At 38.8% G+C, this 26,999-nt stretch overlaps 1 protein-coding gene across 1 annotated transcript in view; it reads right to left on the reverse strand.

Moving 5' to 3' along the window:
• LOC101160179 (proprotein convertase subtilisin/kexin type 5-like) overlaps positions 1-15,884 on the reverse strand; it is a 40,607-nt gene extending 24,723 nt beyond the window's left edge. Inside the window, exons 1-12 of the mRNA XM_011481555.3 lie at positions 15,322-15,884; positions 14,105-14,209; positions 9,510-9,656; positions 9,268-9,411; positions 8,909-8,985; positions 8,589-8,677; positions 8,318-8,490; positions 7,971-8,168; positions 5,177-5,277; positions 4,959-5,062; positions 4,594-4,714; positions 4,195-4,383 (exon numbers count right to left, since the gene is read on the reverse strand). Of these exons, the coding sequence (XP_011479857.3) occupies positions 4,195-4,383; positions 4,594-4,714; positions 4,959-5,062; positions 5,177-5,277; positions 7,971-8,168; positions 8,318-8,490; positions 8,589-8,677; positions 8,909-8,985; positions 9,268-9,411; positions 9,510-9,656; positions 14,105-14,209; positions 15,322-15,471 (1,598 nt within the window). The 5' untranslated portion in view covers positions 15,472-15,884. The remainder of the gene's footprint in view (positions 1-4,194; positions 4,384-4,593; positions 4,715-4,958; positions 5,063-5,176; positions 5,278-7,970; positions 8,169-8,317; positions 8,491-8,588; positions 8,678-8,908; positions 8,986-9,267; positions 9,412-9,509; positions 9,657-14,104; positions 14,210-15,321) is intronic.
• Positions 15,885-26,999: the final 11,115 nt, after the last annotated feature.

Raw genomic sequence — 26,999 nt, forward strand, 5'->3', positions numbered from 1 at the left:
TCCGGGCTGGGGACCGGTACAGGGAGACCCAGACTTAGGCCCCCAAGTGGCCACATAGGCAGCACCGCGAAAAGCCCAAAGCCCCACACGGGATGAAGCTCATTGAGCTTCCTGGGAAACAAACTTTCCATGTTTTTGCAAATTTGTGGCTCCAACAGGGGGGCCAAATGTAAGTCAAACATGTCTGATAATTCAAACAAGCAAATGATCACCTGCATAAATATTTGTGCGACTTCTAACAAAAACGATTATTTTTAACCTGTTAAGAGGAAACAAAGACTTGAAATATATTTTTTCTGGTTTTTATATAGACTTAAAATTAAAAAATAGAACAGCTGGACATATTTAGGTTTAGAGATAAAATGACAAATAGGAAAATGGCTTCTGTTTTATGCAAGATGATGAGCTTTTTAGAAAAGAAAATAACTGAGAACGCTCTTACATTTGATCCTTTAATCTGTTTGAATACAATGTTCAGCAGCTTTGTTGTTTTGACTGATAAACCACTTTTTGATGAGTGTTTGAAGATTCACCAAAAAGAAATGATTGGTACTCCTGTTATTTCACTGCAGCAAAAATGAAAGTACTGTCGACTTATTTACGAGGGCAAAAAAGTATTTTTCTGTCATGGATTCTGCAAGTATTTTCACTCAAGAAGAAAGGAGAGGTCTCTAATGTTCATCATAGATGCACTTCAACTGAGACAGAATGTAAAAAAAGAATCCAGGAAAGGAAAATGTATGATGAAAATCATTTGAGTCTTTGACATGTCCATGTGGCCGTGTTCTTATGAAAGAGAACAAATGTAATAATTAAAAAAAAAAAAAAAAAATAAAAATCACTGTTGCTGGTGATTTATGGCAAACTGTTGCAAAGACGCTCCGTTTAAATTAATGAGCTTTTGTGATGTCCCAACGGCGCATACGCATTATTCAAGATCCCTGATCTGCCCCGTCCAGCGAGCACATCAGCTCAAGTGCAGGAAAAGAGAAGATGGCAGATTGCTGCATTCCCCGCACATATTTTAAGTTCATTCAAGGCTGGATTTTGTTGTTGGCAACACATATTTAAAATTAAAATTAAAGGTAAAGTTCCGAATGTGTTCTCCGCATTTGTAGTGTCTCTGACCAAGTTTGAAGGATTGATGGTCTTGACTAACCAGAGACGGTAAAAATAAAATCAGAGGAACCTTTTTATTATTGCCTGGATGAAAATAAGAAAAATATAAAGTTCTGGAGGCCCGAGCAGGTTGGCTCCCCATCTTGCAGCGGGTCTCTGTCTGGCCACCAGCTCCCTTCCCTAGAGCCGGCATAGTGAGTAGGGCTGTGACGATAACCGCATCACCGCACTTTTTTTTAAAGTTTTTTTTTTTTTTGAAAGTTTTGCATATGGTGCGTGATTGGAACTACAATAAACACACAAAACACATTCATCTTTGCTGATAATTTACTTTCTCTGCAAGTCCTGTGTTCAGACATAAAGGGTTTCTATGGGAAACCTTTTATCACTCTTCTCCTTTTCTCCTCGTCGCACCCGCCTGCGCGCGCCCGCGGCTGTCACTGTCTCAGAGAAGCACGCGGCACGTGCGCACTCTACTTAAACACGCACACGTGCGCTGTTTCAGAAACACACACGTCCTCATTCTACAAAAGTTTGTTTCTTGCGAGGAAATACGACAAATTTACTGCGTTCAAATTATTCATTTCCATTGTATTCATTTCCATTACAAGCTGCGTGCGTTATTGAGTGCGCGACACGGCCGCCCGCCGGAGGATTTTCTGTTGGGGGGGGGGGGTATTACTGTTCTCAGTCACTCTGTAACACCAAACATGAACGCCCGCTGTTAGATTTCCATGAATATCACTACATTTTCTTGTTGGGAACTATTTTGTTAGCAGCAATGTTACGTGTCTGTGTAAACAAAGGCGGAGCCTCCTGGCCTGCGTTCTTCATGGGTGTCAGGCTTCATGGCTACCGGAGAGGTAACAAAGTGTCTGCAGACTGTTTTTTACTGGGCAATATCTAATTTTCTGAGATGTCTGTACCAGAGAGCACAGGTGAAGGCTCACAGCTAGAGAGCAGAAGAATCAACACGCACCCCCAACACACGTGTGTGCGCGCTTCTTCCTCCTAGTCCTACACACACTGCGCACGGACACAGTCACAGTCAATCTACAACACCTACATAGATAAGTCATTAGTTAGATAGGTATTAGTTAGTTGTGACAGTTATTTGTCAATAAAGAATAGTACGTTTTAATTGTATTTATTTCCGATGCAGCCGCCGGGGGATTCTTTTTTTGGAGGGGGGGGGGGCTGCGGTTAACCGCGACACCGCGCCCCCTGGTGGTTCATCACCGCGGTGATCAAAAATCCGACACCGTCACAGCTCTAATAGTGATCAGGACTGGTCCAGCTCCATAAGCCCTACGACAGACTGTTTAGGTTGTGCCTGCCTTCGCAGCTGAACCGTAACCCGAAATCCCAAACTTAACCCTTTCTCTGGGTTCGTCCAGCCAGGAATAGAGTTTAGCACTGACCACACATATTTAGAAGATTTCATGTGAAAAGTCTCGTTTTTTACCCCCGCATTTAACGGTCTACACAGGCATCAAATTCACGTCTGAGCAACAGTCAGAGCTGCTTGCTGCTGCAATGTAGCCAAGATTATAATGTAATTCAATGCATTTTTCAAAGTTCTGTTTTGTGTGTAATTGTATTGAACAGTGGGTTCCGGTACACACATCTGTTTCGTCATTCCACACATTGTTCAAAAAGTGTCGCTTTGCAACCAAAAATGTGTCACTTTTCTCTGTTTCTTTATGGCTAAAGAGAAACTTTTGAGAATAGAGCCTGTCAGTCAGTGCTGTTTGTGCCCCCCCTTGTGTCAAGCTCTACACTCATGCAAGACACAGCTTGCAGAAAGGGGGGATCGAGGGCGGAGCTACTCAGCTCAGCACCAATGGCCACGCCCATGAAGAGGAGATTTTGGAAACAGAGGCTTCAGAGAAACATGAAATACGGCTTTTTAAAGACATTTAGGTTGTGGGAAAGTTTTATTTAAGAAAAATTGTCATAGGACTTTAAAGAATTTATTTGTAAATTGGCGTGAAAAACTAGCCAGAATTCTGTCTCTCACAGACCTGTTACTTCTTTAATAAACTCTTCTATCCTCCACTTCTGTATTAATGCACCTGTTCACACCCTTAAACAATCAGATTGCAACTGCTTCACCATGACCAAGACCAAAGAGCAGTCCAAGCATCCCAGGGACAAGATTGTTCACCTGAACTAGACTTGAATAAAGCAATCTACAATAAGCAAGAAGCTTGGAGAGAAGAGATTAGCTCTTAAAAAGATCTGCATGGAAAAGTGGACCAAGATATAAGCCACAGTATGTGCAAACACAGTGAAGGTCAACAGGGCAGTCGTGGTCCACCTCTGATCGGAAGACTGCAAGTGTGATTCCTCTGGTGGTTGTAGGTTGGCGTCAGTGTTCAGCAGCGGAGCTGCCATCAGTTTACGAGTGTGGGCCTTTGAGAGAGGTAGAAAAGTGCTATACAAGTATATGCTAGGATATTTTTAATTTCCTTCGCCTACCAGAGTTTTGAAGTGAACCTTTATTATTGACCAAATACTCATTTTCTGCACCATTATACAAATAAATACTTATTTAAGGTCATTTCCTGGATTCCATTTATTAAGTGCATCTATGATAAACATTACAAACCTGACTACTAAATATTTTTTGCCCCACTACACATTTCTGGTTTCTGGACTAATCAACATTTGTGTGCATAAAATTGTTAAAAAGTTGTGAATTTGTTCATGTTTAGTGTCTCAATAACCAAATACACACTTTCCACTTCCGTTTCGTTGCATTATGTATTTTCAGAGCACTGAAGTTAATCAAAAGTAAGTTGCTGCCTTTCAGAAAACTGCCAGGAATCAACTTTGCCAGGAACTTCCCCAATTACTATTTCTCTTAAAAACATAGGGAGCATCGATCCAGCTATTTCACAGCAGTGCTTGCCAACATTTTCTCAACTAACTGCCAAACTGAAGACCTAAGTTCTGAGGGTGGAGACTGCTTAAAGCCAGGGAGATGCTGACTGATTATCACACTTAAAGCCGCCTCACATCAGAGAAGTGGGTGTACTGCAGGAATTCGGAAGAGGTGTCGCCCCCGGTTACCTGTTAGCTAGCATCTGTGACACGGTGCCTGAAGGTGAGGTGAGTGTAATGGAAAGGTCTCCTCGGCGACTGTGACTGATGGTTACACGGACCACGACATGCTCCAAATAAACGACGTGCTGCGGGGCCTCGCCAGAGCAGCCTTTGGTCTCATACTCAGACGTCAGCACCAAGCCTGGATGAATTAGTCTGCGGTGGGAGAGGGAGACAGAGGGGAAAGAACAAAGAGGCACAGCAAGAGACGGGGATAAGAGAAGAGAGCTACAAGAGCAGCGCTGAAGAAAACAATCCCCATTAAAGCGTGCAAGCGTCAGGGTGAGAGAATGAGACAGAAATAGATCAAGACGAGACAGAAGCAAGGCAGCTTGGAAGCCAAGATTCCATAACTCGGTATGATACCTGCTCAGCTGGATGGCAGCATCCTCCACACACTCATGCTGTGGGGGGACTTGTTTCCACGACTCGGCCTCCTTCACCATCCCCTCAGCATCCAGCAGACCAAAGCCGTACAGGTGGCTCACTGACAGACACACACAGGCAGCAGAGGAGGCTGAGTCATCCTCCCAAGATTTAGTAGGTGTTTATTGCTTCTTTGCTCTCTTATCTCATTAACTTATTATCTGCCTACTGCTTTATGATTTCCCTAAAAACCTAAAAAAAAAAAGGCAATCCGAGTCTGTGAGAAATTCTAATCATCTCTTTTTCTAAACCTGCAGGAAACGTCAGAAATCACTAGAGTTGCTGTCAGACATTGAGCAGAGTACCTCTGTATCCAGCTCCATTTCTGTGCCAGTCTGGAGCTGCAAGGTCATCTGCCTTTGATGTCCGGACAATAATGTGCTGAATGTCCCTCCAGGTCAGCAGGGGACTTAAAAAAATAACCAAACAGAATCAAAACAACATGTTCTGACCAGCAGAGTTATATCCTCTGATTATAACTTGGCTTTATTGTATTGATTTTATTTTGGGGAGAGATGCTCACTTGGCCTCCAGCGTGAGAGCGAGGATGCCAGCAGCCACAGAGGAGGACAGTGAGGTTCCTGACAGAGTCTTCCTGCATGTTTGCTGTAGTCCCAGAGTTACCTGTTTAAGAGTCACAATCAGTCACAGTGTTTGGCATATAGTGCTGTAAACCTTCACAACATTTTTTTTACTTGTAATTATTCGAGCTTTTTATGCTAAACATTAAACAAAGTGCTTTTTGTTTTCATTCAAACAGCATCTGTTTTGAAGCTGTGAAAGATTTTCTTTTAATATAATTTTAAGAGTAAAAAATATCAACACTTAGTCCATTGTATTTTTTCCATTAGCATTTACTGAGTCTGCATTTCTAGAATACAAATTACCGGTAGTTTTGCAAACAGTAGCTTTAATGAATTTCTCTCTTTAACAAATACCTCAAACAGTTTATAATTTACGCTCGACATCAGGATTTATAATCCATTTTAAATATTTATTTTCTTATATTCAGGGAATATACACCAAACATTAGCAGAAAACATGACAACTGTTTTCTCTGAACTTTTATTGATGACGTGAGATTGACATCACTTCTTCATGGAGCATCTACACAGACTTCATCTAACCACCATATGTCTGTTTTTGTGTTGTTAGTGCTGCTAAATCGAAGCATTGAAGCAGAACATGTTTTTAGGTTTGGCTACATGTAAAAGCGTCATGCTTTCAGGAGATTATGTAAACTGTTGTCAGTCTTAAAATAAAAAAGTTTGTCTCCATTTTCCGTGTTTCTCTGCTAACTAGCTTATCTTCTATGGTGTCGTGTGGCATCAAAGCTACCGGCATTCAAAACCCCAACCTACATTCACATTCTGCAAAAACAAACAGTCCATAAAATCAAATTAAAACATGAAGAAATGTTTGAAAAAAAACACTTAAAAGCTAAGCTATAAAGAGAATTTTTTCTAAAAAAAAACAAAACAACCAAAAACGTCCACAGTGGATGAAGTCCTCACATCCTCATACAGACTGTTCCACAGGCGAGGCCCTCAGTGCTGAAATGTAGCCTCGCCGGGAGTTTTTATAAACTGGCGAAGAATGTAGAACATCCTCCAGGACTTGACCTGTGCTGGAGTTTAGAAAACCTTCCCCTTGTTGCTGTAGATAGTCTGGATCATGTGTATTCAGTTGATACAAATCGCCTGATCCAACTAACCAGCAGGAATAGGGGCTGAAAAACAAGCATGGCGGTGGCTCTTCGGGAACAGAGGTGAGAGGCCACTGGACTAAAGAATAAAGGGATTCTTCCCCTGTTTGTTCAAACAAGCATCTGAAAATGTAGCACAGCAGCAAACTGCCTTTTAAAGGCTGCAGTGATTTATTGCAGCGAAGCCTAAATTTGTTGTTGGGATAAAATGGGATCTGTGTTGGTAAAATATTGACAAACTAACTCTACATTGCATTTCTTCAAATGTTATTTAAAAGACTCACTTGTAGAAAACTAAAAACACAGAATACATTTTCCACAGGATGCTACATGTTATTTTTGGATGCCACTACTATGATGAAGAGAACTGCTCTACCTGGAGCAAAGTGTATAAAAGAAAGGTTTAGAGCATATTTACTTGATTGACAGGTGTCTGAAGTTATCTTGCTCAACTGCATAGGTTATCTGGGACAGCCAACATCAACCCTTGCACCTCCTTTCACAATAAAGTGTCTATTTACTGGTTTAGAGCAGCAATTGCAGCACGCCAGATCCTAAATCTAGTTACAAATTTCTCAACAAGTTCAAAAACTGGCATAAATTTGATTTAATAATCACCACAGGAGGACTGCACTGTATTATTGATTTAAAACATAATTAAAACACAAGTGACATTAATTCCATGACAAGTTACAATACCAAAATGTTTTCCTTTAAGAAATCTTAGGACTGCAATTACTTCATACAGATTGGCCTGGTGAAATCAGTTTTTTTCCCGAATTATTCGTTTAAAAAAACAGGAATTTTGGCTACTCACTGAATGTCCAATATTAAATCTCAATCTAGTACTGTGGAGATGCTTTGAAAGAAACAGGAGTAATAAAAACTAGATTCTTTAAAAAGCTTTCCATCACAATTTAAAATACTAAAAATACCACTAAAATATATGTAACAAGATCTGTGTTCAATTCAAAAGATGCAGCATCTTTTTTTAGTGAAAAGCGTGTTTAAATCATTTAGATTTACATATTAATAAACAAGCATGTGCAGTTTTTTGCAAAGGGCCAGTCGACATGAATAGCTTATTTAGCCTGGTGAAACTCAATGAAACGCAGAGATATGACAAAAGCAACCATGAATGACAGCTACTCATTTTATGCCAAAAATGTGCTTCATGACTCTTTAACGATCCTCTTTTTTAAGAATCTGTAAGACTTTTCCAAGTTGCTTTGCCCACAAGAGACTAACATCTGCTGCATTTGCTCTTCTTATGAACATTTGTTTCTAACTTTTACAAAATCCAGACAAGCCTTCTTCCAATTACTTCAAGTCTCCATGTCGGCCCATCGTGCTCAACGCTGTTTTTTTGATGTGCCCACTGCTGAGTTTGTACGTTTTTGATCCACTCAAGATAAAGAAAGAGATCCAGAAAAGATAGCAGTGAGATTAACAGCTATTTAAAATATAAGAAACTAAAGAATAAGACTGCTAAGTTTGGTAGTAAGTATATACGTATATAAATAACTTGATTTTGAAGTAACATAAATGTTGACCGCATGCATAAGACACCACAAATTCCCCCCGAAATGATCTTATTTTTGTGTGTACTGACCGTCTCTTCGCCACCATATGCTGCTGCCATCGTGGAGGAGCATTGCTCTAAATAATCTGGATTGTGTCCATGGCGATTTGTGCTGCTTATGGAAATGGTATAGATGCTGTTGCTATAGCCGTCACAAGAGCAGTGGTCACCTGCTTGCCCTCCATTCCCCGAAGCGCCAACAAAAACAGAGCCCCTGCCATGCCGCCCCTGTAAATCATTTAAATAAAGAAATAATCCTTTAAAAAAAATTATCTTAATGACAACGCTGGTATAGAGCAAAAAAGAGAAACAAATGTAAAACCGTAGGAAAGACATAAATTGAGCTAGGGTGCTTTTTATTTCTCAGGCAGGCTCACCGTCTGAACGCTGTTCTGTAAAGCGAGACGTGTCAAGTATCCAGGCCCTTCCACCGTGGCACCATCATCTTCAGGCCCCCAGCTGGCTAAATAAATATCAATATACTGCGGCCTGAAGCTCAGAGACTGAGCTTCCACAATGTCTGTCACATCTCCAGCCAGCATGCGGACGCCTGCAGAGAACCGTGGCAGGAGAGAAAATGTTTGAATCCACAACAAAACTTCCAGAAGTAGTTCAGCGTGAAGCTTTGATGCCGTCACCTAAACTCACCTCCTATCCGTGCGCGGAAAGAAACTCCCACTGTGCACTCAGAGTTATTTGCAGCTGCGGCAATCATCCCTGCACACAGAGTCCCGTGGCTTGAGACAAAGGAGGAGAACATCAAAATATGAGGGTCGATGCATATGGATGAGGAGGAAACGGATCAATTCAGTGACAGGACAGAAGTCAGAATGAGAGTTTACATATCCATGCATGCCCATTATTAGTGGAAAGTGGAGGAGAACAAAAAAAGAAATTCATCCATTAATAAAAGTCTGAATTTGGAATTGGAAACTGCAGAAAAGGTATGAGGAGGTTTAATTACTCACTAGTTTGCAGCATTGTCGGAATAACTGGGACTGGGATCTTGGTCTTGTCCATTTACATCATAGCTGGCAAGAGGATCCTAAATCAAGCGGATAGTAAGTAGCAGCACATAACAGCTGCCAGCAGCTATCTGTCTCTATTTCATCAGACAAATCACAAAGAGCATTATTCACCAGTCCACTCCACAGTTAAGTGGATCAGACGTTTAATGTCAATTCCAATACTCTTAGCCGGCCTTTGGCCCAAAAGCTCTGCCTGCGATATATGTTTCTGCTCGACGCTCCTTCACTAAGAGCTCTGCCAAATTGCTTATGATTCATGTCCCCTTCCCCAGAAGAGCATCCCATCCCAGGGCACTTACATAATTTGGCTCCAGATCTGGATGTTCTCTCTCAATGCCATCATCTAGGACAGACACCACCACACCCTTCCCAGTGTACCCCATCCTCCAGGCCCCCTGAATGTTCATTCCAGGCTGGCAGCCTTTAGAGTCATCTCTGCAGTGCTGTTGAGCAGATAGTGCACAATTCAAATTAGCTCTTAGGAGCAAAAGAACACATCTATTTTAAAAATATGTCAGTAAAAAGATAATGACTGACTCACAATGTACTGCAGGCTGTTCCACTCTGGGTCAGTGAAGTGCAAAGTCTGAGGCTCAGCAAAGCGTTTGGCCGCCGTGCGATGGACGAGTCTCCCTCTGGAGCTCCGCTTTGCTCTTCTGTGGACCACCTGCTGCTGGAGCCACTCCACCTAAAAAACAGGATCCAGAGGCCACGAGAGCAAATGCAGAAGTTTGCTTTTAGTTAAGCTGGCAGCCAGCCTCGTGGGACAGCTGAGCCAATCTGCCAAGTTAAGACATGCCAGCAGCTAAAGTACAAACAGCTGATGAGTTCTGACAGAGCAAGAGGGATCCGAGATCATCTGAGGTCAGCAGACTGCTTTTAAGTGTTATTGTGGTATTTAGTGATTGTTCTTAATTTTGGGTGTATTTAGGTAACAGCACTAGAATGGACCAAAAAAAAAAAAATCAGTTCCGTTTTTTGGACAAAGAGGAGATACATGGATGTCTTAACAGAGGACATGAAGTTGGCTAACGTTAGGGTAGAAGATGTTCATGATAGAGTGAGGTGGAAAAGGATGATTCGCTGTGGCGACCCCTGATGGGAAAAGCCGAAAGAGAAAGAAGAAGAAGTTCCGTTTTTTGGACACTAAGGAAAATAGAGCTCAGATGAAAGGTGGAGTTCAAGAACATTCTTTCGAATTAGACCATTTTGACAAAAATGTTTCTAGAAACTGAAAAATCCAGTGTCTCCAGTTCTGTGGATGTTCTGCAGAGATTTAGGAAGTCCTTCACACTAACAGTACTTAAAGTTTTCAACAGAAATTTCTGATAAATCTGATATTTAAACCCACATTCTACAGTTTCTTTTTTTTTTAGGCTAGTTGTCTTTACAAACTTTAATGTCTGCAAAAGACTCCAAAACTTGATTTTTTTTTAAAGCAGAACAAACATTAAGGCCACCAATTGCTACAAGTCAGAGTACGTCAACTTTCTACATTAAACCACTGTTCTTTTTCACTGATGCAACATTCCATCATTAGAAGCCTTTTAAACAGAGATTAAATTTAAGTTTCCATACTTTTTCAGAGGTTAAGATATTGGAGAAAAATGGAGGCTGGGATGCAGAGAATGTAATGTTTTTCTTTCAGCTGATAATTCTAGTAATTCTGCATCTCCATAAGTTGAAGCTGGGTCATTATTAGGTTTCTGCAGACGCACTCACAGCTGCTGGGGAGAGAAATTCACTCCTCCGTAAAAGTAGTTCATTAGAAAATGGAATTATTTCACTAATCTAATTCACCATAATTGTAAAAGAGTTCTTGTTATTAAATAAAGTTAAAAAACTAAATTTTATCATCAAATTTGGCGCATTTCAAAATGTGAATTTAATGCCTCGTGGAGTCTGATGATGAGCGTCAAACGTCACGCTGTGTCCAGAGTGTCCAGGCCTTTGTAGTTGCATAGTTTCATCATAATTTAATAACACAACTGAGCTGCTACTGTCTGCAACCTGGCTGCTTCTATGATTGATGTGCACCCTGCATGGGGATTAATAAAATGAATTCCATCCTCAACAGAAAGAGACCTATACTACTTAAAGATGCTCTGACTTCACAAGCGCCACACTCAGCTTGCCTTTAAAGAACCACTCCGCTCATCCTTTGATCTATTATCTATTAAAGTGTCCTCAGTGCTCATTTAATTATCATTATGCCATTTTTAGGCCAAATAGAATTAAAAAAAATACCATAATTTTCTAAGACGTAGTTTCTACACAGTGGCAGTTTCAGAAATATGCCTCCGAGTTGTAGGCGGTACTGTTGACGTGGAGCAACCTTGCATCCTCTTATCCCCTCTGCTCTCCCGCTAGCTTACAGCCCCTTACACCCCCCCCCCCCCAACTTAACTTCAGAGGTACAACAAAAATGGCAAACAATACTGGAGCTATCCAGCCATTCAATTTTGAGCCAGATACCAGCTAAGATGAGGAAAACCTGATTCTTTTCTTTTCACATTTCCAGTTAACTCAACATAACTGCATCCAGAATCTTCCCAGATGGCAACATTGTATCTCAGATCCTTCTGACAGGAACAGCCTCCTGATTTGTTTTTGTTTTTTGGCATGTTTAATGTGGCTTTCCAACCCTGATCTGCTCCTGTTAGCGAGCTGACCACAAGTCTGTTTGTTCCACTGATCCAAATGCACTGACAGAATCAGAATTTTTATGACTGACTACAGGGAGGATGTTATCCAGTTTATTTACAGTTTCATGCTGTCAAAAATCAGCACACTGACTGAAAGTCAATGACTCACACATTCTTCTAATGTGCAAAAATCACTTATAATGTATCATTTTGAGGATAATATTAGACATGTTGATTTTAGAAAAAGCTTCCATATAAAATAATCTGTTGGAAAGTATTAATGAACCACTTTTGCTGATTTTTTGCAAGCTAAAGGCAGACCTTCACATGAAAAGTGAGTACTAATTAAGTGAAACCACTCTAGCTACTCGCCGGTGGCAGTTTCAGCTCCTGCTGCTTGTCAGCACGAAGCCTCTTTCTCATCTTCAAAGCTTTTAATTATAAAGTTGTGGTCCATCATGAGCGACACATCCAAAAACACATTTTCACCTCTTTTTGTGGCAAAATGATTGTGTCCAATCTTCCCTTTGTTTTAATGTGACCCAGCATGGCCAATGTCCTTAACTGGTGCTGTGAGGCTGGTGATTCTTCTCTTTTACAAGTAAACATTACAAAAACAAAAGCGTTGTCATGATTTGTGGTTTTGCGGCCAAAGACAGGGATACGGGAGGAGGCGATTCGAAACAAAAGTGAACCATTGAAGCTAAAATATTTGAGTCATAAATTCTCAAAAAAACCTACAAGACATCTAAAAAAATGCTGTAAAAAGTAATAACTGTAAGAAGACAAAAATTGCATTGCATTTTAAAAAAAAGTCAAGGGAAAAAGTTTAAAATCTGTTGGCTCTATGCCAGAAGTATAGAAAAAAATATATTTTCAGACTATCATTGCATTCTCTTCTCTCACGTATGGCATGAAAACCTAACCAGGCACAGATTCTAGAAGACATTTGTTCTATTTTAGGCTGCCTTTTAAACTGTTTCGTAACTAAATTCATTTCAATTTTGTAGTTCATCTGCCAAAAGCTGCAAAATTGACATCTTCAAATGAGCGCAGGAACTGTAACAAACTATGGAACTACACCTCTTTTGGTGTCTTAATCTAAAGAAACAGAGAAATGTCATAGGATCGTTTGGCCTCAGGGACACATACAGGCATCAATCTTCAATTCCCTTTTACATGTAACTTTCAGTGATTAATGATGTTGACTTAAAGCTCTGACAAGAGCACAGCACAGCTCTATCAGAACTGCCTGTACCCTGCTGGCTTTGCAGGTATAAAAAAAAAGCAAAATATGCTAAAAATCCTATTGTAGACACATACACAGCCTCGACAAAGAAAGAACCTCAAATGGAGCTTTAAGGCTGTACAATGATGACATTTTCAAACTTTTCACCCTTATTAAAAAGTCCTACTCTAATCATCTTTTGATCCGTTGTAAAATCAATCCCAGTGGACTTTTAATTATGATAACACCAATTGCCAAAAACAAACAAACCAAAAGTAATAGTTTCTGCAAAGCAGCAGGAGTTCATTAGTTGTGGGTGGGACCTTAACCTCTTTATTCACACACTCTGCAAGCTTGCAGCCACTCCAACAACTGTTAACACTTTCTCCTGCTCGCTTACAGCCCTCACACCCCCAACATTATCGGTGCAACAACAGCGTGCAATACACTAGCTACCCAGCCGTACCCCTCAGATGAACACAAAGACGTGCATGTATGCATTTAACATGTATGCATTTGTCTAAAAGTGGATGCATCAGAATGGAGCAGAGCAGGGAGCTCTGACAACGACGAGCTTTTTCAAGCAGCATTTCTTTTTGTCTGCTCCTGATTGTCCACAAATTGAGTAAAGAAACACGCAGTTTTAAAATAAATACTATACACGTCCTCCATCATGACAAAAATGCAACAAGAACATGTTAAAAACACAATTCTAATTGGAGTGGGTCTTTAAACACTTTCAAAGTTCAAACTTTCAGCAAATTAGACCAGAATTATAGAAGAAAAATAAAGCCCAGACACGGCATGTGGGAGACTGATTGACGATCGTCTACAGCCAACAAGGACGCAGAACACAAGGTTAATCATAAAAAATTACGAGGTAGTGAAAGGTGAGCCGGGTTATAGCAAGGGACCAGGGTAAATCCTCTTTTTTTTTTTTTAAACACAATAAAAAATGTAAAATAACTGGAGAACACTCTTATAGTGCTGTGAATCCTCTTAAGATTCAAAACTATTTAAACGAAAAGACATGAAAAAGATCTTTTTAGCGTATTTTGAATGCTGTAGTACATTTGATTCACTCTGCTATGTGGTATCTCATCGGTATCTGGCAATGATTATACAAAAATGAGTGTGTCTTGGTTTATCAGACTATGTGAACTTGTGAGCACAACTTTGTGCATCTGAAGTCAGGGAGTGGACATGCTGCTCATTAATAACCCAGCCGAGTCCGTTGTGTCTCATCGTATCACATTACCATACCTTGTCCTCTTCGGCGATGTGGCCAGTCACTTCTTTGTTGCTCACAGTGGAACGATTTGCTGTCTCTGGGTGACGGAAACCGTAGTAACCTTTCAGATCTCCAATCTGGTGAAGCGGACATTAAAAATCCAAACTGTTATTTTTATTTTATTTTTTCCAGGCAAAGGTCCGGCTAATCGGGTTCCGTCACTGTTCTAAGCAGCTGTTAAATAATGAAGCAGCTGTTGGTGTCTGTCATGCAGGCAGCTACCTTACACCTGTGATAGTTTTTCAGGTAAAGAGCAACTTGAGCCACAAGACTTCAGCAACCTTGCTCTCAGTGTGTGTGTGCATTTGCTTGCCTTCCACACACACGCGCGCACACACACACACACACATACACACACACACATGGGATTTGTGTCCAACTGATTTATGTTTAATAAGAAAAAAAGACATTAGCTGGCCTCTTTCTTGCACAGAACCGAATAAATTATGTTATTGATCTACTCCCGGGTGGTTCTGTTGTGAAATTTAGTCTTTGATTTCTTACCTCAGCACTATGAAGTAGTGTGTTTAGATTCAATTGGTTTTCCTTTGACATGCAGAAGATCTGAGACCTGAAAGTTTCATTAAAGCCCTTAGCCTGAGGGAATTGCGCTGAGCTTTATGGATATAGGCTTTGCAACACAGTTTAGTTGTTTACTTTATCTAATCCATTCATTTGTTTTTATATTTTTGCTCTTGCAAACTGTTTTTAGTCACGTGTTTTAAACGTGATCTTAAATTTTATATTTGCTCTTTCCTCATAATTTTTGCACGAAAAGAGTGTCTAGAAATTTAATCACCATATAAAATATGTAGTTTCTATAAGTGAAACTTCATGATAAAAAATTATTTTGTTATTTTCTTTAACCATTTTCACCAACCAAATAAACAAGTGAAATCCATTAAATAAATACAACAGGCTGCACAGGACAGGGTTTTCCTAATATTATTACTAATATTATTAATATTTAAAAAAAAAACTTTTTCTAGGTCCATTTTCATTTTGTAGACATTGACAAAATTGTTTAACTGTGAACAAAAAATATTAACAAGGAAACTATTTAAAGTCGAAAAGTTGATAGTTAGCCTAAAGGCTAGCTAATTGACGTTCAGAAGGTTCTGGAAAAATACTGAACTGGCATTTATTTGAAGCTGGACCTTAAGAAACAAAAAAAAAAATAAAAGCTCACCTGTCCCATGTTGATGAATCCGTATTTCTCTGCTATCCTGTTCACGTCCTCACGGTTCCCATTTACTTTAACGGCCCACTCATTTGTGTAAATCGTTGCATGACTAAACTGCAGGAGAGCCGCCATCCACAGAGTCAAAACAGGCACCATGGCGACTGACAGCGTTGGGCTTCCCTCTAATTAGACGGCGCCCAAAGTTTTCATGACCTGCTTTCCTAATGTACCAAAAGTGTCTCTCATTCTCAGCAGCTGTAGGGTGAAATAAATTTCAGGAACTCTTCTTGTCTCCCAGCGCCTATATGCAGCTCAATAGGTAGGGCAGAGGTTGTCAAGCCTTGACTCAGCTCCACCGACTTTCGTCACCTATCACTTTACTTTCAACATGGGAGCCGCGGATCAACGCATCTTCTCCGCATAATCACCTGCGAGCTGCGGCCCTCGGCCTGACGTCACCCCTGTTCTGACCCAGATTACCGCGTGATATTCAGCCTTTATCTCAATCTTCTGAAACGTGACACAAGCTTAAATTATTAAAAATGTTTGACCGACAATGGAAGTCTAAATATTTTAAGGACGAGACGGCCAACGCCTATATTGTGTAAACCAAAATGGTCCTAAATAAGCTTAACGAGAAACGGATCTGTAAACGCGCATACATTTCAATAAAGTTAAGTTAAATTAAAGTTAAGGGTGCAGTTACATATTCTGAAAACTGGTGAAGAAAATCACGTTTGTGAAAATTCATTTTCAATATTTCTAAATTCTCTAGAAAATATAGTTCTCGTAAGTTAAGCATCCATTAGGGGGCCTAACATGGTCACAAATGTAAAAATGTATATGTGTTTGAAAAAAGTAAGTAAAATAACAGGATTTAAATTTACTGCATCTCAAGTGTCTTGCATAAATAGCATTCTTTACTTTATATCATCTTATGTGAAAGACCTTAACTTAACTACCTTAACTAAAAAAGAAAGACTGCTTGGGGATAGAGTATCTACTGCCCTAGATTTTAAAGGCAATTTGGACACCATGCTTACTACTTTTTAAAAATTATTTTAACGGCAAATGTGACGTCACCAATTTTACGAAGTGAAAATTTATTAAATATGAACATTTTACGAAGACAATTTTTGAATCCAATGTGTTCTGAGGATAAAAACGTTGATGATTTAAAAAAATTAAAAATACTTTCTTTTCTTTTTTGTTGTGGTTGCAAAACAAAAAGATACATTGTGGTCTATAGAGAGCATCATTGCACGCTGCTTTTTCGCAGAGACTTCTGAGAAATATCTAAGGCACTTGATTTTGGAATTGAATTTGAACAGCACTACAAAATGGCAAACGCACTATATAGTGCACTTAGAGGTGAGTAGTGAAGGGACTCTGTTTATGTCTGAATTCCCACCCTACTCCCTAACTACTAAAAATCCATAGTGCGGGACATTCTAGAGCCCTGGATTTTAAAAGCAATTCGGACATTATGCTAGCCCTCGAAAATTAAAGATTTTATTCATTTTAAACACGTGAAAAATAAAACAAAGTGTGCATAGTCAAACCCGGAAATATATTGAGCAATAAATACACAAATAAAACTATGTGGAAAGTCACATGACCCAAAAGGAGTGGGAGAGAAATCAGCCAATAAGCTTCTAAGACCCTGTTTTTCAATTAAATGCATCCATCTGATAGGTTTAATGGCTGTTAGGCTCTTTTTTACTTTATTTTCCATTAGTAATGACATGCATGTATATACATTGAGGAGATGTAATATAGGTGATATCGGACCTTGAAATGAATTATGTCTCTTCAGATGTGAAATACCAGTAAACACCATGTAAAACCCAAACATTAGAGCTGCAATGTACACAAATATAAAGTATAATGATAGATCAGTACAGATTTTGTCAAAATCCCTTGAATTTGACTGTTTTATTAAAATACCTGCAAAATGATCACTTTGTACACTGAACCTTCATTGACTTTATCTTTTTCTCATTATTATCATCTCTTCACCTTTCCACATTTGTAATGTATGAATCCTCAAAAAAGGAATTCATTTTAGACACTTCTTCAATTTCAGTCTTATTAACTATTCATATTAATGTATATGCAAAGCAGGACTGATCTGTCAGCTCAGATTGCCGAGTATATCTCACATTAGGAACATTTGGACACAAAGAATTTGATTTAATCCATAACTTCACAGCTCAGTTATACTTTCTCTCCTCTCATCAATAACATGTGAGCATTTTTTTCCTATTCAGTGCCTTTCTGGGCACCCAGAAAGACCTTATTATGCATAGCGCAAGAGTGCTCTCTGCTTTTTGGACAGATGAGTTTTCATTTTCACATATACATAGTTTGTTATAAAGTAAAAAAACTCTTCAGCCATACTTTTTTTTTTAAAAGAGCTATATGGAAATGGGAGCATTTTGTATTTCTTGTTTTAATCTTGCCAGTCCCCCGATGCTCCTGTTATGATTTCAGCTTGGGAATTCATTTTCCCCCTCATTGACAGCAAGCTGTCCAGGGCCAGAGGCAAAATGCAGCCCCATCTACCTACCTCCACCGCTGGGATGATATTTTCATGTTGGTATATGGAGCATCTTATACATTTTTTCCCTTGTTTACTGCCATTTTCCCTGTAGCTTTATAGCTACAGGATCCTCTGTTCTCAGAACTGCAGCTCCATGACACACATCACAAACTTGCGTGCTGCTCTAAGCAAAAGGTTTGACATTTTTAAACAATTTTTACAAAAAGCATTTGATTTTTCAAAGCCTTTGCCACTTGTTATTAGCCTGCTTATGCTACTGGCATGAAAGTACTTACTAACCAAAAACAAAATGAAAAAAAAAAACTCTTTTTTTTTTGCATGTGAATAATACTTTCTTACATCCAAAACCTCATTAGGCACAGAAAACTAAAATAGCTCTAATCAAAAACCAATTCCATTTTCATTTTTTTTTCTCGCCAATGTAGTTAACATTTGCTTAAACTTGTTTGCCAGTTAACTGAAGAAAAACAGGAGTAAGAGATTAAATAAACGGAGTCATTTGTATCATCTCCAAAGTTGGATTGCTCTTTTTATCTTGTTATAGTGCGGCATATTGTATCCCACTGAGACGACAGATCTTCTTAGCTGGAGCCAAAATAGGTTATTATTGCTTGTTTTATTATACTCCATAACACTGCATTACACTGAGAATCATAAAATGATGGAGATTTGGAAGGTTTACGGGAGAAGGTGTGATGCTACAGCAAATATTCCAGGCTTCCCTGTTCATTTTATTTTAATCTTTCTGCAGAAGATGACATCTATTCAGGCGGTTTCACACACAAAAAATAATCTTAACTTCTAAATTTAACATAGCAAAAGCCAAATTGTTCTCTGTTTTCATTTCCTAATAAAATGATACATTTCAGAATCCTGAAAAGGAACTTTTCCTGAAATAATTCAAAGCAGACTTTCTGTTTACATCTGAACTGCACTGCATTTAGCCCAGCTCTCCCTTTGATTTCTAAGAGGGCACTTTCATGCTAGGATGGACATGGTTCAAACGGGCAGAGGATGCCAAAAAATGCAAGGCTTTCCACTTAGTTTGGAGAACTTTTAGACTATAAAATAAACATTAAAAAACCTGCCATTCCCTGTGGTTCTTTTGTTGTATAATCAATAAGCACCAGCCTTTTCTCACTAATATTTGAGTTAAATTCAAATGAACTAAAGTTCTGTTTTCTTTTTTGTTTTGTTATTGCATGTCTTTGACCAAGTATGTTTGTCTAGATCAGAGATCTGCAACCTTTAACACCAAAGGAGCAATTTAGGCCAGTTTCTTATAGACCAAAACCAACTTTCACTTAACCTTTGACAAAAACTACACTTTATTCATGTTTATGTGGCCATTGAGCCATCCATTTATAATATATGCTTTTTAAATATTTAAAATAATTAAATTATAATAGTGTAACATTTTTCTATCCACAACAACTTAAACTTTATTTTTACTTTTGACGGCAGCACATATGTGTTCCTTTCAAATTAAAATACATTGCACCAAATTAGATATCCTATCTGCAACAGATTTGCATTAATTAAAAATACAAGAAAATTAAGTCAAGCATGACATTGTCTATCATTACGACAACGAATAGACACAAGATTAAATGGTAAATGGCGTATACTTATATAGCGCTTTCTACCTTCTTACGAAGTCCCAAAGCGCTTTACAGTCACAGTCCCATTCACCCATGCACACACTGGCGGCGGCTCCGCTGCCAAACACTGGCGCCAACCTCCCACCAGAGGCAAGGTGGGGTTCAGTGTCTTGCCCAAGGACACTTCGACACATGGGCGTGCAAGGCGGGAATCGAACCTGCAATCTTATGATCATGGGTCGACCGCCCTACCGCTGCACCACGACCGCCCACGATTAGATTATGTGTTAAAACTAAGTAACAAATATTTATTTAAATTGTTAGCAATTTTCTTTAAAACCTAGGAGTCACAATAGTGGGAAAAGAGAGCCCCATGTGGCCCCAGAGCCTCAGAATGCAGACCCCTGGTCTAGATGGAACACAAATCACTGAAAAAGGAAAGAGAATTCAAATGCACTCTCATCCAAGATTTGCCACATCTTAGTGGGCATTTTCATTTACACATCACATTTACTGACAAGGGATTCTCAAACATTTCTGTTGTTCACACGTTGGACTCAATTTTTCCCCCCGATAAAATAGTTTCAATCTTTCTTTTGACAGAAAAGAGGAACCATAGTTTACAAAAGTCCAGATCAGCTTTCCCACTTTTTAAAGTGACAAATATGCAATAAAACAAACCCTATTGTAGACCAAACAGCCAGGATGAGAGTGCCCTTACAAACCAAGGCCTGGGCTGTGACCACACAGATGGTCTGTGGCTGATAATCCACTCAACATGCATTGCACATCTTTACTCTACTACGCACTAACAGGCTCTCAGCCACTCTCACCCAGCTTGTTGTATGATAAACACTGACACTGATCCTCAGTGATAGTAATTCCAGTTAATGCAGCAGCATTGCTCCTATAATTATGTCACCAGGGACTGGGTAAATATGCGGCAGGTAGACGAGGTTCATAATGGCCAATTAAGGAGACTAGTAGGCATCAGCTTTGTGTTTCTTCTTTGATGCTGTGGGGAATGAATGCAGCACAACAGCTGATCATTCCTGATAAGCCAGCTGGTCTTCTCTATCAGACTTTGTTTACCTTCGTATCCAGATGGATAACAGTATCAAATATTTAAACAGACCAACAGAAGTCAGTTAGCATTTGATCAAGCAGGGGGGAGAAAAAAAGGAGAGGAGGTGTTGGTAAGTGTTAAGTTTCCCTATGGCTCACAGACGGCTTCACCGCCGATCACTGGCATTCTGTTGGCTGATGGAGAAGAAGGAAGGAAATGATGTCAGAGGCAGCAATCCCAGGTGACGGCAACTTTAAGAAGAAAGAACACGAGAAGCTTGAAAAATATTCAAAGGGTTGAGAAAGGAAGAAAAAAAAGTGAAATGATAAAGGAACGCTGGTTCTAGCTGTAGTCGTAGCACCTTCCAACCTCTGTGATGAATGACAGAAAAACGTTAAAATGTACAAGAAACGATTTCGTCATCCCATTTTCAATTTTAAAACATTTATTTAAAAAAAAAAAAAGCCTTGCACCACATGGACGAACACCTGCAGCAACATTTTGCCAAGTCAAAACAGATCAATGGTGTTTGTGAGTGGTAAATTATAAAGAGCCAGTTCATGATGTAACACACGCTCACAGCCTTATCATCTTCTGCACAATGGAGAGCAAAGCAAACTGGCGGAACAAAACAAAGGAAAAGCACCTCTTGGCAAAGCAGTCACAAGACTTTGAAGTTATCCAACATGTCTTCAGAGAGCCCCACTTTGATGTCCTGGAAACTCCTTTCCAACAGTGACACGTCCTCCTGAAAATAATTGTCAAATGTATTCACTGACTATACTGCAGGCAACAAAAAAACTCAAACTCCAGTTACTTTGCATTCATGATGCTGCACGAAATTTCAGGTTATCTTGTTTGGCATCATTTAGGGGTTCTGCATGACTTCCAGGTTTGGGAAGAGCTTCATAAAGATTTAGCAGTTTTTGAAACTTTTGCTTCTGAAATTTGTCTCCATTTAATTAAATATAATTTGGAGCAGCATTTCCTAATTAGTAACATTTGAATCGCAGTAGAATTTTAGTTTTTGCATCTACCTTGAAGATTTTTCAAACATCCTGTTTTGTGAAAACACCTCTGACACAAGTACAGAACAGGAGCATCAGAAATGTGTGATGGACAACAATTTCTAACAGATGCCATACTATACAGTTGAATCTTTGGTTCAAAACAGTTTCTAATGGATTCTCTCACTTTTGCCCTCTGTCTATTTCCAGTTGTTGTGAGAACTGGACTGAGTGAGTGTCAAGTCACCCACAGAAAATGGCTCAATCCCAACTCAATCAACCAAATTAAGTCACTTCAGTCGGCATTTTTCCCCGACATGGCTGCTGCCATGTTGGAGCCAGCCATTGTCAGCAAGCAATGATTAATTTGAGGCGGTCAAGTCATTGTTTCTATGGCAACCACTCTTGCTAATCAGGAGTCATTTTGTTGGAAGTCCATACCACTGCCACTTGAAAGCGAACTAGACAAAATCCGTCCATCAAACGTTTCGAACGCTGGATGTGAGACCGCATGTATTTATTGAAGCATCATTTTAAGTTTATAACTTAAAGGACTTGCACTACAGAAAAAATATCATGGAAAAAGGATTAACAAAAACATGTTAAAGTCCCACTTCTATCAAATTTGATCCAGTGTAAAACCGTTCCCTGTGGTCTTTTACTTTCTGTATGATCATGCGGGTTTTGGGGTAAATCAAAAAAGCCAGAGTCGATTTCTAGGACACAGTTTCTGTAGAGCAGCAGGAGTTGATCAGAAATACTTTTGGGCAGGACTGTTGGTGTGCAGTAAGCCCGTCTTAATTTCCCACGATCCCTTGCTTTACACTCTCTTGCCTCCCCTCACAACCCCAAGTTAACATTACTGGTGCAAAAACAATTGCGAACATTATCAGAGCTTTCCAGTGCTACAGTTTTGAGTCAGAGGTCAGCTCAGACAAGTGAAATGAAGACGTGCATGGATCTATTTGTCTGCAAATGGATGCCTTAGAATGGAGCAAAGCAAAGAGCTTGATGTCCGCCGACTGTCACTGCTTTTTCCAACTGCTTTTCCCCCTCTGCTCTAGATTCACAACAATTTGAATAAAGAAATACACAGAAGTGCTTTTTTAAGTTTAATTTTATATATATGTATATATATATGTGTGTATATATATATATATATATGTATATGTATATTCTGCAAACATGAAAGATTATTGCACCAGTTATTGTCAACTTTTTAGGAGAGGCAGCACATGCAGAAGTCTGCAAATACTCATGATTCATCGATGAAGCACGAGCTTGCTTGACATCAGACATAATCTAATTATTTCTGGGATTCAGTTCGGTAAGTCTGAAAACATTCCCGCTGAGTCTGGAAATGGTTTACCCAGACAAGCCTTTGTTGCACATGTGTTTGGCTGGCCGTGACTGTGTTGCACTGATGCTTTGGATGATGCAGCCCGTCTCTCAGACTGAAAACACACGATGGAGCCAGAAATCTGCCCTGTTTAACTATTGCTTACACTTGGTCATAGACTGAGACAGAAACCCCGAATGAGGACAGCAGTTCACTGTGTTTGAATAAAAGATGAGTCATTGCAATCTGTGAACAGTTTATAATTAGGCATTTGTTGATGCACGACCGTTTTAGCGAATACACCTGAGATGAATGACAACGTTTTTGGGAGGTGAGATAGAGTCAAAATCCTCAGAAGAAGTTAAAGTTTATTGGATCAAAGTAGAATGAAAAAGCCCTTTATTTGTCCTTCAGTAGGGGAAATTGTATGATTTCTGCACAATCATACAAAGAAATAATTTTGAAATGAGAAAAGCGATTTCCTGGATTCTTTTTGTTTACTTTCTGCTTCTCACAGTTGAAGTGTGACTAGGATAAACGCTTTCTAATCTTTTAACTGGGACAACTCTGTGACTACCATATATTTTTTGCCCCACTGTTTATTCTTGGTCAGTTAATGTAAAAATAAACAAATAAATAGTTGAAATCACTTAAACAGCTTACCTTGAATCCATTGTCTTTGAAAGTTAAAATTTTTGACTGTATTAGTGCACTTTTCTATGATTTTCTAATTTTGTGTAAAGGGTTTGTAAATGCATGAACATAAACAATACATATGTAATTACTTAGATGAAGTTTAATACAAAAATAGATAATAGCATACAAAAATAGGTGAGTACAATTACCCAGATTAAGATACTGATCTAGATTCTGTGGATTATTTGGTGAAAAGTCGGATTTCGTGTTTCAGATAAAGCCAGCAAATTAATACAAATTCTTCAGGAATGTATATTAAGGTATTACTAAAGTTGTCAGAGTTTCTGCAGAGCTTCTCAATTTCAAAGTATTTTGTAAAACTATATTCTTTCGTCATGACGATGTACAGACCCACTCTGATCATCTTTTGATCTATTTTAAAAGGATTACCAAAGGGTAATTTAATTATCATTACTGTTTTTAGCAAAAATGAAAAAAACTTGTTTTATGTTTTTTTCAGAGAGGCAGTGGTTCTTCAAAGGTTGGGCTCTGACTTGTGGGCATTGGCACGTAGCAACCCCGCCCCCATTTACCCTTTCCATTGAGGAGCACAGAGGAGTTTGTGGCCCACCCAGTGTATTTTCTACGTCACAAATACAATCTTTTTCAAACAGCATTTTTTATGTCTGCTCCTGGTTTACAGTGATTTGAATAAAAAAATACTCAGAAATAAAATATAGAGCTTAATTGTCTATATATTTGCTCTCCGTTAAAATGCCTCTTGTAAAAAAAACACCAAAAACATGATTTTCGTTTTCTTTAAACATGTTCCAATAAAAAAAAAAAAAGAAATCCTCAAAAAACTTCTTCCAGAATAATCAGAGTTTTCATGAGTAGTTTTTCACCTGGCGGAAATTATTCTTAGTTTAGTGAAGAACCATTGATCTGTGAAGCTAAACTTGTAACAGGAAAAAATAAAACCCAAAACAATCAATGAGACAGACTTACTTCAATTAATTGATTGATTAATTAATTAATTTTAATCCAACACAAAACTGACTGAAGTGCTTTTTACATGACATTGTGACTTTAAAAACACAACAAAAAAAAGACCCTTTTATATAAAAACTCCAACCTCAAATTGATTTGGAGTTGAAGAGAAAATAAAGTGGTTCGAAAAAAAGATTTAACAAATCGGACATAAAACAGGCCTGCTTGATAAACAGATGTTACTAAAATTTTGGGCCAAGAAATTAAAGAGCTCGATTGCCTCCAAGCCTCTTCCTTGTTTCAGAGGCAGAAAAACAAAAAGACTCATTTGCAGTCTTGGGAAAGCATGAAGGACCACGGAGAGAGAAAAAGTAAGGTGTATGCAAATGTCAGGTAGGTTTAAATCCAGAATTTACTGGACTATTTTGCACATTTTGTGCAATTTTGTGGCTCAAATCTTTACAAGCCTCTGAAGATGGGATAAAATTGTGAAAAGCGTGAAAACGTATGCTTTTTATGGTTGATTCATGAAAACCAACATCTGTGACAGACTGTACCTGTCCTGGATGTGCCCTGCCTTTGCCCAATAGTAAATGTACGATTTCTATACCTGTGATGAAATAATGTTGTTTAAGTTTAGTTAAAAAAAGATCTTTTGGCATATTGGGTAAGTTTAACCTTGGATGCGTTGGTAGGAAGTTATTAAAACAACCTCAGTCATTTGTTCAGAGTAATTTTCATTTACGTCTTTCCTTCTCTTTAATGCAGCCTTAATTAATTAGTACATTATTTTATTATTGTACATTATACAGAAAGATTTGGTTTCAAAGTAAATTTCAAAGTGAAGGCCCGTCCTGAAAGCTGCGCTCGACTTTAGTCGTCAAGGTCAACCAAGATTTATCCATGAATACACAAAAGAATAAGCAGCTAAGCAGAAAATGATAAAATCTATTGTTGCTTCATTTCCAGACAACTGTTTACAGCACCGAGGTGTGAAGAAAGCAGAATTTTGTTAAGTTTAAGAACAGATAAAGAGCTCAAGACTCATATGTTACAAGGCCATAACTAAGATGTGAATTTGTTAGCTTTTATGTTGTTTTTGTTTGTTTCCCTGGGCTGTGGTGGAGTGGGCACTACAGGCCACTTGTTTGTTTGGGTACTAGTTCAGTCACTCTTGTCAGGGGGGGCATCTTCTGCAAACAGTGAAGTTTCTGCAAACAGATACACTGTATAAACAGGTCTATTAGGAATAAGTAAAAAAATTCTTACCCCATTGGTGGATTTTCTTTGAATAAGGTTGGAAAAATGGTCTGACCAAGAATTCCTGAAAATATTTTTTAGTCACTAAGACATGTTTTCTCAAACTAAGATTCTTTGCAATTGAAAAACTGTTTTAATTGAATTGTTTTTCTTGCAAGACTGCAATTTCTCTTGAAACAAACATTTTTTAAAAACTTTTTGTCAGTGTAAAGTTGCGAGGCGCATCTTTCCTGAAATGAGAGCTCATTTACTTTATATAACTTCATCGTCACTGTAAAAGGTCAAAACTTTTTATCAACAGAACATGAAGCCCAACTGAAGGAATTCTTCCGCTTCCACACCCAGCACATGCGTCTTGATGAAGACGATATGCTTCCTTGGATCTTTCACTCATGCATTTGTTTGTATTTACTCAATTTTCCACTGTGATCATGGATTAACCCTTGTGCTATCCTATGACCCCACCCATACATTGACGTGTTCTCCCTACCATGACAAAGGTGGATAAAGGTGAAGAGGATTTCATGTAATCCACGGACACCAGTGAAGATCACAAATCATTGAAGAAAAAAGGTTCAGAGCTCTGTCTTGTGGGTCTAGATGACCCAAATCCCAATGTTAAAGTGCCTAGGATAGCACAAGGGTTAACAAAATTATATGGTACGGTCAAAGGACTGTTCCACTCAGGTGTTTCTTTGCATCCACGCAAATTACACTTTTAAAAATATCTGCATCTGTCGAGCCACAGAAACGATACTCCCGGGGTACAGAGTGCGCATCAACTGTTAAAGACCTGGTTCAGTGAAAATTGTATTTTTGACCTTTTTAACATGTTCTTGTTGCATTTTTCTCATGATGGAGGACATGTATTAGGAAAATTGAGCTCAAGTTTTTCTTTTTTAAGCATTTCTTCATTTTATGTTATTTATGATTCATCTCTATTACACAATTACCGGTATGAAGCCCATTGAGACAACTATAGTTGTTAATATTGGGCTATGTAAATAAAATTGAATTGAATTAAATTTGGGCCACAAGCTCATTGCTCTGCTCCATTCTGATGCATCCACTTGTAGACATTTTCTTTTTCTCGTCTGAGCTGGCATCTGGCTCAAAAACTGTATTGCTCCAAAAATGCTCCCCATTTTTGTTAGACCAGTAATGTTAGGTTAGGGGTGTGAGGGCTGTAAGCTAGCACGAGAAAGTGTAAACAGATGAATGA

The sequence above is a fragment of the Oryzias latipes genome, chromosome 12 (genome assembly GCF_002234675.1).
Source record: "Oryzias latipes chromosome 12, ASM223467v1".
NCBI classification, from domain to species: Eukaryota; Metazoa; Chordata; class Actinopteri; order Beloniformes; family Adrianichthyidae; genus Oryzias; species Oryzias latipes.